This window comes from Chinchilla lanigera, unplaced genomic scaffold (assembly GCF_000276665.1).
Source record: "Chinchilla lanigera isolate Chin_1 unplaced genomic scaffold, ChiLan1.0 scaffold00028, whole genome shotgun sequence".
NCBI classification, from domain to species: domain Eukaryota; kingdom Metazoa; phylum Chordata; class Mammalia; order Rodentia; family Chinchillidae; genus Chinchilla; species Chinchilla lanigera.
In genome coordinates, this window is record NW_004955429.1 from 447,391 (window position 1) to 459,471 (window position 12,081).

General features: G+C 38.4%; 1 protein-coding gene across 1 annotated transcript in view; it reads left to right on the forward strand.

Annotated features, from left to right (window-relative positions):
• Window positions 1-4,245: 4,245 nt before the first annotated feature.
• The window catches only part of LOC102022725 (prostaglandin-E(2) 9-reductase-like), a 14,481-nt gene continuing 6,645 nt past the window's right edge, over window positions 4,246-12,081 (forward strand). Inside the window, exons 1-5 of the mRNA XM_005386854.2 lie at window positions 4,246-4,547; window positions 6,919-7,086; window positions 7,883-7,999; window positions 9,035-9,112; window positions 10,109-10,231. Coding sequence (XP_005386911.2) covers window positions 4,464-4,547; window positions 6,919-7,086; window positions 7,883-7,999; window positions 9,035-9,112; window positions 10,109-10,231 — 570 coding nt within the window. The 5' untranslated portion in view covers window positions 4,246-4,463. The remainder of the gene's footprint in view (window positions 4,548-6,918; window positions 7,087-7,882; window positions 8,000-9,034; window positions 9,113-10,108; window positions 10,232-12,081) is intronic.

Sequence of the window (12,081 nt, forward strand, 5' to 3'; positions counted from 1 at the left end):
TGATTCAAGTAGGAACTACAGAATTCAACCAGGATGAGATAGGAAATTGCAGGGTACCCTGGCCAGTAAGCTGGGACAAGAGCATCACCAGAAAACCTGGAAATAGCCCACATTACAAAAGTTTGAAAACACATGTCAAATATTATGCACTGATACCATGCAAACTTCTGAATCCTTTCAAAATTTAGCATACACACTGATGAAAGTGAAATATTAGCCAAGAATGGCCAAATATTTCAGTGGAACAATGAAGAAATTGCTAGATACTGGCTAATTAACTTCTGCTAAAAGTCACATCAAAAGCAGGCATGTGCAGCACATGACCAGGGGCCCAGACGTAACCTTTGGCAGCTAATGCTGAGGCCTCATAAGATTGTGAACTTTTAACACCATTATGTGATTGTTATGTGACTTTTAGTGATAGTTTTGAAGACTGGATTGCACCGTGCTTCAGCAAAGTCGGCAACAACAGACCGGCATGTAGGGGAGGGCCCAGTGTGCCGACAAATCCTCCTCCTGCACGCACCTCAGTCAGTGAGAAATGTATTTCAGGTGTTACAAGTAAAAATACAGACAACATTTATCGCAACCCAACAAAGTTATCTCAACCTCCCTGTAAGTGCATGAGAAGAGAAGAATTTCTTTTTTTTTTAAGCTGATATATAAGTTTTCTTGACTATCAAACTTGGGCTTGTTATTGTGTAAACATGACTCAAACCCAACATCACACACAACTGTTTAATCTGTCATACGCCCAGAGCAGTTTTCCTGAATAACCAGTTTCAAAGAGCCTTATGTCCTACTGCACATAGCAGTCCAGTTTCCCACTACACAGAATTCTCGGATATCCATGACAGTCTATACTCTAGGTTGAGCTGATTCACCAGGTAAGTAGAGTATTCAACAAGCATGAGATAGGAAAATGCAGGTCTCCTGACCATGAGCTGGGACAATAGTATTACCACGTAGTGTGCAAGGGTAGTCACATGTAAGAAGGTAGCAGATGTCAGCTCATGTGTGAGCTTTGTGATAACCTTCACCATTATTTGCTCTGTACTTCAGCGGTCTCTGAAGTGGAGGATTCAAAGGATATGGGGGAAATGTTACTGCCAATTTGCTAGATGTCCAAAATGCTGAGTTCCTGTTCTCTAAAACTGAGGAATGAATTCTGGGAAAAGGAGTTTAAGAGTAGGAACAATTTGTCAAGAGCAAGAAAGCCTCTGTCTGAGAGGGACAAAAAGGGGCCCAGAATGCGGGTTGCCAACCAACCTGCTTCTCAAGGGTGTTTATTGAGCAAAGCCCTGAGGGGAGCCAGGTTTAAGGTGGGACAGAACTATAGTCAATCATTAAGATTGCAAGTATAGTCACTAAGTGTTGTGATCTAATGGGAAATCTCAAGGTGGGTATGAGGTGGGATAAAACTATGGTGAACCAGTAAGGTTACAACAAGTATAGTCCCTTGAGTGATATTGATTAAATGCGGGTCACACTGGGATGCAAGTCACTTAGCAAGTGCAGCTGGATGGGACAAGAAAGGGGTGGGTTTTCTGGAAGGGGTGGGTTAAGGAGGTTTAGTAGTCCACCTGAAGGTGACTGATGCCTATTTAGAATGTCAATCACTGCTGTTCACCCTTACAGGAAGTGTATGAACAAGTAGTTCTTTTTCTTGTTTTTATTTTAAAGAGAAAAAAGATAAACAATGAATTGGAGTTTCAAAACAGGTTAGTAGGACAGTTCAATAGATGATATATTACATATTGCTGTCTTTGTTGGATACTCTGACTAGTCCTTTTTCTCAAAGTCTGACTTTCAGTGGCTATGCCTGCAGCCAGTTGTCTTCTGCATTGACCTCTCCAGGGCCCACCTATGTTAGCCATCTGCAATACAAATACAGGCTTCCAAGATGTTCAATGAGCTGAGGTTCCTCAAGTTATCTAAGAATTATTGATTGGCAAAGAACATCTCTTTTAGTGTTCATAGGCCTGAGCTTTCCATGTCAGCTATCATCACTTTTAGTGTTAATGCACATACTTGCCTCTCAGGGCAAGCAGCCACTGGTATGAATGAGGATCTCTTATGCTGGAGATAACAGCTGGAGCTGTTAATTGTCTATTGCACTGCATTGTTCTTTGCTGCTGCGCTTCTGCACTGTTGATGGATCCACCTTCTGGCAGCTTTCATACCAGTAACCTTTAGAGCACCAGCTCCATCTACAAAGGGCCCTTCTGGGAGCAGTGAAATGCAGTGTTACCAGCTCTTAATGTACTCTTCCATATGTACTGAGCTCATAGTCCCACAAAACAGAAGAGGAGGTTAGGGGAGTTCTTACTCAAAATAGCAATAAGAAAAACGGCTCCTCGATTTCCTAGAGAGATCCTGAGTGGATGCCACATGGCTGCTCATCCACAGCTAATTGTGCATAAGCCAAGCATAGGAATTGTTCAATTATTCAGTGGCCATCTATCACACATGGCTCTGTAGAATTAAAATGACCAATAGTAACTCAGGCTTCTGAGGGGTTGCAACATGTAGGGTTTAAAGGAAACATGCTGTCCTGTCTACCAGAAGGATGTTGCCTGGCTTATGATTGTAATGTATAACAGGAGGTTTGATTTCACTGGAATATCTTAGTGCATTTATAATCTGCATTACAACAGACCTGGCTTCTTTCTTTGCTTAATATTAAGTTATGCTTCAGGCTACCTGTTGTTTGTACTTCAAATCTTCATATGTGCAGGAAAAAGAAATTCTACTCTTGTGCCAGGGCTACCCACAGGAAGACTTGAACATAGCCCTGTGTCCTAGCAGAGCAGCTCCATCTGAGGACAGTGCAAGGCTTAATCCTAAACAGGCAAAATGTTCTGACTCCAGAGAGAGGAGAAAAAAGGTGTCCATGACTAAGAAGTGCTACACGGTAATGTTATAGACAAACAGATGTGAGTACAGCTACATGGGCCAAATTTTAAAGGCCTAGGATTATAAGATTTAAAAACAAAAAAGTAAAAAGAGCTGAAATAATGTCATGTGAGGTTTGTGGCACTGAATAAAAGTCTGAGATAAAATGCTGGCTTTATTCCCAGAAATTCCTTTCTAATTCAACTCTCCAGAATATTTTTTCCCTTTTATTAAAAATACTTTTCTAAGATTACAAAAGGAATAAACATTAATTCTAAGAATCATCAGACCCTTAATAATTACTCAGATTTTCATCTTTCAGAAATAATGACCAGAACATTTATACTTACCCTTTGTACCATAAATCTCATATGACCTTTTAACATTATTAATGATTACACATTTCCTTCACCTTTATTACTTTAAAAGTACATAAGTCTAACTTCTACTTCAGATATTACACCTTTCATTAGTTCAAGTATCAAACTATCAAAGCGCCATAGTTTTCCAACACTTTCTAAATTCTTGCAGTCTTAGTTTTACCAACTATTCTGAAAATATAGTAATTAGGATTATTCTATGTTTTTTATCCATTGGGTAATACTTGACCAAATTCATATATTATATAAAATATTTGGCTGCTTTTGTTGTCTTACATATTGATAGATTTTTAGGCAGGTGCTTGTGCAGCTGAGCTACACCCTAGCCCCATATTGATAGTTTTCTAAAAGCTATACAGCAGGTGGATGTTATAATTAAGATATAATCTTAATTCCCATTTGGAAAACTATTTCCACAATCATTTATTTTAATTAAGCTGCCTGCTGTATGACTGTTTTGAATACACATTTGTCACTGTGTCACTTTTTTCAGGAATGGATATTATGAACGCAACATAAAAAAAGACTTAGAAAATATTGTGCCTATGAGAAGTTAAAAAGGCCAAGATTTCTAAATTTTTAACTTTTGATTTTGGGGGCATAGATTCATTTATTTATTTTTCATCTTTGTGTGTGATTGTGAGTATGGTGAATGATACAATGATGTGATCAAAGCAGGGATTCATTATGACTAAAGAAAGGAAAACAACAAAGCCACATCAAAATAGGCATCTGACTTTTCTATTCTAAATAATATGTAGCACTTTTTCAGTCTCACAGTAATATACAATGATGTGTGAAAGTGGAACAGAAAAAAAATTACTCAAAAAAATTACTCACTAAGTAGTAATTAACAACTGTCTTTCATATGATATGAAATACTGAACTTTTTCCATTTCTCCTCTCATTAGTGGAACACTGATCTCAGCCCTCCCACTTGGAATTGGTTAAACATTAAGCATCCAGTACAGTTGTGAAAGAGTAAACAGACAGTGCCACTGACAAATACCAGAAGCTGTGCCATTGGTTAAGTATTATAAGCAGTTCCGTGGCTAAAAGTGGGCACAGGGTTGGTTGCAGGGATTTTGGTTATAAATAGCCTGTGGAAGGAAAAAAAAAACGAAAAAAGAGAACAGAAACAAAAACAAAAAAAAACCAGAATCAGCTCAGCAAGAGGAGTAACAAGCAATGGATTCCAAACTGCAGCGTGTGAAACTAAGTGACGGCCACTTCATTCATGCCCTGGGATATGGCACCTATAAGCCTCAGGAGGTAAGAGAGGCAAGGTTGGGGTAGAAAAATTAAAAGGAATTAACCTCAGAGGAGAGAGCTGACTTGGCAGGTCAGGTCTGTCAGCATCTACATGGTTTTGGGAGATTTCCCAGGTTCTCATTTCCCAAAAGAGCGAGAATGTGAAAATCTGCAGTCAACACAACTGCCTATTAGATTCCTTTCTTGATGTTTTGAAAACTGTGTTTCTTCCCATTGAGGCAAGATACAGAAAAATCGTTTACCAAATGTTAATGGAGATGAGAAACATAAAATAAATAATGGGGAGAGCTGCTGTTCTGTTTGGGCTGGTGTTCAATATCTCAAAGTAAACATTGGACTAAGTAGACTTTCCAATGCACTCACTCAAGTGTGGAAAATTAACCTGAAAGTACATTTGACATGATGACCAGAAAATTAGCATCTAAGAACAATACAAGTGAATTTCAGGTTCATCGTTTTGTAGATTGGACCTAAAACAAAAAGATATAGATTGCGATCTAAAATAAAATTAGCAAAGTAGATAGTTTGCCGAACAAAAGGGAACTTATATTCCAATATCATCCTCAGACCACTTCACTGTAAGACAAGGGACTAGCTCGTTGAATATGGGATTCATAATTTTCCTTTTAATAAGACATAAGGGGGGCTGGGGATTTAGCTCAGCGGCAAAAGCGCCTGCCTGGCAAGTGCAAGGTCGTGAGTTTGGTTCGCGGTACCGGAGAAAAACCAAAAAAAAAAAAAAGACATAAGGAAATAAACAAGGAGCAATTCTGCAGCATGAGGTAGAACTTGATTACTTTTAGGGCAAAAGACATGAAGTACAGGAGTAGATCAAGGTTACACACAAAACTGGAAGCCTGGCAAATTTCGGAGTGGCCTTCCATCTGGGGAATTCATGGCTGGCATCAGGACACATGGTAGGGCCTAGTCTCTCCTTTATTGTAATTTTATTGATCAGATGAAAGATTTTGAAATTCTTAAGTCAAAGGCATGTGTTTGATTTACATTTTTACCTTATAAGAAATGAATTTTCTTTCTTACTGGTATGTGTTTGTAATATATACTAATTAAATTAATCTTGGACAATTGATAGATGCAGTATATATATCACCAGTTATGCCTTTGTACTTTTGATCCATAACCAAAATTAGTAGACAAGGCAATAATATGAAATTTCACTGTAATCATAAACACCCTGAAAAGAAGTGTCCAAGTTTGAAAAGTGGACAAGTGTATCAATAATGCCTTTCCTGGTGAAGAAAACTTTTTATTCATAAGTCCATATTCTTCTAACATACACTTTTTAAAGCCACTCATTTCTTACCTATAGCAAGACTTGCTTATGTGACATAATACCCATTCTTACCTCATTCAAGGGCTGAGGATGAGTTAAAATGAGACACTCACTATTTGATCAAATCTCTTTTAACAATCTGGGCCCTGTCTGTCATCTAAAAACTTTAATTTCTCACCATTCAAAACAAGATAAGCTGATGGCACTCTATACAATGCTGCCAGCAACAGTAGAGTTTCTATATCCTGTTTTTCATTGGAATAAGGATCATGACATGTCCTCGCACGGGGGAGATATGCAACCCACCTTTGCAAAAATCTTAGGAAAGGGCTGGGGATTTAGCTCAGCGGCAAAAGCGCCTGCCTGGCAAGCGCAAAGTCGTGAGTTCGGTTCCTGTTACCGGAGAAAAACCAAAACCAAAAAAAAAAAAAAAATCTTAGGAAATGCTTCCAGAGCTTTCCTGGGAGACAGCATTTTTGATACATGGTCAAAGATCAACGTATAAGGTTATTCACTGTGTTAAGTGTATCTCAACGAGCACACTCAGATATGTGCACAGCATTTGTTCTGTACCTTGCCCCATGCATGCTTCTTCCATGTGAATTTGACTTGGTGACCTCACTATATAATGTTTGTGACTATAGCTGTGTGCTGAGTCCTGCAAAGTGAGTTAGTCCTCGGCCCACTTACTGAATTTGAAGTGCTCTTTGGGTTTTTCAGATACCACTGACTTATTAGCATTGCCAAGTCTGAGATGGTTCTTGAGGTGCCAAAATCTGGGAAAAGCTCAGGCAAAACTGGTTTGGATTCATTCCTCCCAAATCAGGATTAAATGAAGACATAGAAAAAGGTGACCTGAAGAACAATGCTTTTCCTAGTGACCTTATAACAATTTCCCTTTGCATATACGCTTTTGTCTATGGAGATGATTGAGATTCCAAGTTCAGGGGACTAGTTCCTTGTCACACAGTTCAGTAGTCTGAGGATGATGACCTTGGAATAGCATCACCATTCCAGTCTAGTGACTATCGAGTGTGCACGCTATGAATCTTCAATTCTACATCTGGCTTTGGCTAGGTTCCTAACAGTGAAACTCTGGAAGCTACCAAATTGGCCATAGATGCTGGATTTCGCCATATTGATACTGCGTATGTTTACCAAGTAGAAGAGGAGGTGGGACAGGCCATTAAGAGCAAGATTGCAGAAGGCCGTGTGAGGAGAGAAGACATATTCCTCACTTCAAAGGTATTTTGTGTGTACTGTGCAGGCTGCTAATTAATAAAATATATGAGGAAGAAAACATATATTCTTGGGTGAGAATTTGGTGAAATATGCTGTCAGGTACAGGTTTTATTCACATAGAATTCACAAATATTGTCTACTTTCAAAAACAGAGAAAGATTAGGAACTTATCATTTCAACACATTCACTGCATTGAAGTCCCTTCATAGTGAGCTCTAATACAAAGCAGTGTGATTAACATGGCTGTGGATTTGGCAGAAGTATGGCCAAGTTATGGTTTTTCTTTTATCCTTTGTGACTTTTTAAATTTCATAGTATTCTGATATCATTGTTTTCTTTTATCAATATCACAGAATAATGTAAAAGAGTTGCTTGGATATTAAGCAATATACACCTAAAGTACCTTGATTTGAACTCAGCACATATTAAATGCTCAAGATATGTTTCCCTTCAGTTATGTAAATAATAGGGGGGTAATTCTTCTCCAGTGAATTAAGTGCACAAGATAATTGAAGTAAACATAGCTCTCGAATCTTAGGAACTAAAATTCAGAGAATCGATAGTATTATTATTTGATGAAATTTTATGTTTTGAGTAATTTCCTTCCATTGTTCAATAAGTAAATTGACTAACAAAAACCAAACATGACTGATTTTATATGAAAAGGCAAGATGAGAAGAAAGACAAGACTCAACAGAGGGTTATCATCAATTTCCATTCAGTACAAAAATATTTTAATATTAGATGAATTTGGGTAATTACTTAATCCAGCATCACTTCCATATTTTAACCTCTACAGCTTTGGTGCACTTTCCATAGACCAGAACTCGTCCAACATGGCTTGAAAACTTCACTGAAAAAACTTGGTTTGGATTATGTTGACCTTTATATCATTCATTCCCCAGTGTCTATGAAGGTGAGTGACCTGGATCATCAAAACTGTCTAACTGCATCTTTTGGCACTGATATCATTCCTGTGAATGGCAGAATGAATCTTCTGTAATAAATTTATTGTTTTTTTTTGTTTTTTGGGTTTTTTCTTTGTCTTTTTTTGAGACAGGATCTCCCTACACAGCTCAGGCTGAACTTGAGCTCACTTTGTAGCCCAGGCTGGCCTCGAACTCGCAAGGATCCTCCTGCCTCAGCCTCCCAAGTACTGTGATTACAGGCATGAGCCACCACGCCCGGCTGTAATAAATTTAGATAAATACAATTTCCATGAGTTATAGAAACTACTCAGTGTAACTTATTTAAATAAATTGCTTGGATTAGAAAAATAAGAACCCCACACCATGGCTGGATTTACAGTCTAAAATTCATCTTCAGAGGTGTCTCCCTTTACCCAGCCCTTCACTGCATTCATTGCACTTTGCTGTATCTTCTGCTGACCTACTTCACAGGGGGCAAATGAAGGCAGCTCAATCATCTTAACAGTTGATATTTTCTTTGTATTTTCCATCATCAAAATCAAAATTCATTAGGACATTAATTAATCATGCTTGGGACACACCTTGCCTTTGTACCCACATGTATTAATGTTGGTAAAGGACAGTGATCATTTTGCCACAGTCAAGACTGTAATCTACACTCCTGTAGAGGAGGGCAAGTGACGCCTGACTTTACAAGTGAAAGATATGAATTTCCTAAAGGAAAGTATAGGCCAAGACAAAGTAATAGAAGTCAATCAGTGGGTTTTTTTCCCCAATCTAAAACTTGCAGAAATGTTATTTATAGTGCATATAATTAATGTAAGAGACTAGAGTAACCAAAACACCTGAAGATGTCTTCACCACTCTGCATGCAAACCACTTTGTAAACAAAAGGAAGTGAATAGTGTGCTTTACGTACTTCATGGTCGTTAAGTACCCTATACATAGACATATGTGAAGGCATTTCTGTGGATGAGAAGCGTGTACTTGATGAAACTGCTGTAACGATGTTTCTGTTTCAGCCAGGTGAAGAGCTTTTTCCAACAGATGAACAGGGGAAAACATTATTTGACACAGGGGATATCTGTGCAACATGGGAGGTGAGCATGTGTAGGATCTTCCACAGAGTTATTTGTGACAGACAGTCAAGTCATTATTCTACCTGGAAGAATAGTTTATGCACCTTTGTTCTACAAATTTGTTGTGTTTAAAAGGAATGATTTAGGGGCTGGGGATTTAGCTCAGCGGCACAGCACCTGCCTGGCAAGCACAAGGTTGTGAGTTCAATTCCCAGTACCGGAGCAAAACCAAAAAAAAAAAAAAAAAATGATGTAAAGTTCTTAGAGATCTGGCCAAGATACCCAACTGTCTGTAAGAGGGGTACAGCAAAAGGATGAAATAAGAGACAGAGATAATTTAATAATGTGAAATGGGGCTGGGAGCTGGGAGGTCAATGCCTCAAGATTGGCAAAGACAATGACTCTTCAGCTCGCCACTATTTTACTAGCCAGTGTGTGGGGAGGAGTAGCGAGTGGTTCTGGAACTGTAGCGGTAATTGCTGTGAGAAGCACAAAGCATTCTTGCAAAGTGAGACAAGAGCCAAATAGGAAACTGCAGTTTCCCCAGGTGAAACTCTACTGCCACTGCATTGCTTTAAATATCCTTGACCTCAGCAGGTCTTTTCTTGCCCTGTGAGCACCACAGCCTCACTAGCTGTAGGGCTTCAGCTGTGATCAGAAGAAAGTGGGAAATTTCTTCATTCCAATATGCTTCAAAGGGCACAGCTGGACTTGATGTATAATTTGTGGTCCCCTCCATAAAGCAATGCATTATTAGAATGTAATGGGGAGAAAAGGAGCAAGGTGGGGGACAGTGGGACTCAGTGTCTCTTACTTTCTTCTGTAGTAATGTCTCAGACTCCCCAAAGAGGACATAGATTCCTTTTCTGGATACCAATGCCTTTTTCTCTTATTGTTATTCCAGCTTTTTCTTATTAATAATCAATGTCAGGTAGCTTCATTGCTATTTCTTAAAAATGCTCCTTATGATACTCATACAGTTGTACACATCACCCTTCACAAGACCTTCCTCCCCAGGCCATGGAGAAGTGTAAGGATGCAGGACTGGCCAAGTCCATTGGGGTGTCCAACTTCAACCGCAGGCAGCTGGAGAAGATCCTGAACAAGCCAGGCCTCAAGTACAAGCCTGTCTGCAACCAGGTGAGCACTCTTAGCCTTCTCTTTATCTCTTACTCATTAATGATTTTTGTCCTACCACTCTGTATCTATTTGTCCCATTCCCTCCCCCAGCTCATTTTACTTTTATGGAAAAGAAGATTCTGTTAGCCGTGTCTCTGTCACAGAGAGCGTGGAGGATCCTGTATCGTATGCCTTCTTGGTGAAGTCTTAGTGAGTACAGAGGGAAAGCCCGTTAGTGTCTGATTTGTTTAATAATCTGAAGATGTAGTAGTCACTTAGGAAGGTGGCAGGTGTAGGAAAAATCAGAGGGAAGATGCACTGCTCCCCGAGCTATGAAGCGTGGCCAGAGAATGGATATGTGAAGATCCTGTGCAGCCCAGAGCATAAGAGAGAAGCCCAAGAAAATAAGGAATGGGCATTAAACGAGGGGAGAATAAAATTAAGAAATGATCAGTGGTAAGAGTTTGTGTGGATGTCTGAGTCCTTTGCTTGAGTCCTTTGTCTTAGGTCATATCAGGGTGCTAGATCAGAGGCATACCTGTTATCAAAGTACACTGGAGACTATTAAACATCATCCAAATAGACACATCAAGTTTCCCGTATATACTGCTGTTAGTGGCGGATGACATTCACACCTGGAAACCTGGAACACAGCACACAGCCTGCAGTGCCCCCAACATCTTCATCAGTCTCCCCTTTGCTTTCTATAATTAAATCTACTGCTTCAACAGATTTGTTCTTTGGTTGGTTCTGTCTGCTGACTTTTTTGTTTTTGCAAATTGTACTCATGTTATAAATTTTTTGACTAGAAACTATACTTCTTAGTGTTTATTAACATATGATGAATGAGACAATACTCTGACTCGCAAATATAAAAAATAAAACATGAATGTATGTTGAATGTTGACTTAGCCCAAATTATCCTATCAAAAATATTTCTAGCATTCACAATACTTAAGAGCATGGTACTAAATATTCATGTCATTCAACCCATATGCAAAATTAATGTCTTAGTATTAACGATGTTAATTTTAATCACTTGGTTAAGTACTTTAAGCCAGATCCTTCTTTGTGAACATATATATTCCTCCATTACATTTACTAGTAGACGGAGTCCTATAGTAGAGACTGGTCAAAAGCCAGTTTTCATTTCAAGGTAAATTTTCATTCAGTTGTTGAGTATCCAACTGTGAGTTTTGAGAGAACCACAAGTTTTATTGGAATTTGTCAATATTCACTTTCATTCTAACTACGTTTATGATCAGATATTTCAGAGTGAAAACAAATTTACTCATCATGTCAGAATAAAGTTATTTCTGTGATAGAGCATAAACATTAACAATATCCATTTTACTAACAAAGTTGTGGGGCAGAGTTAAAATCATAATCTTCAGCAGTAAGGGAAAAGGTTTTATTTCTCTCTTGCTGTGGGCCTATTTCTGTGGACTAAAATTTTTCTTTACACTGTATGTTGGAACTAATTTTTACTCATTATTGCTTTTCAAAAAGAATCTTCCTAACTGTCACTAGTAGAATGCCGGCCAGACCAATTTCTTTCCTTCAGACTTGTGCTCTTGAGTCTTTGACACATTTATTGATTTCTGATGTACAGATTTGAAGGCAAATTTGATGATCTAATTTCAAAGATATTTCTGCTTCTTTCAGAGCTAGACTTTGTCATGTCTATTGATAATGGAAAAATAATTAGTATTGAAGATCTGGTTCACAGAGCTGGTTGACTACAGGAAAGTACTTTTTATTTTTGGACCCCATCTTATGGACAGAGATATTATAAACACTTTTTAGGAAAAAATTCTTTGTGCTGGTTTTTGTTTACAATTCAAATATAATGTTACATGCTTTTCTTAATT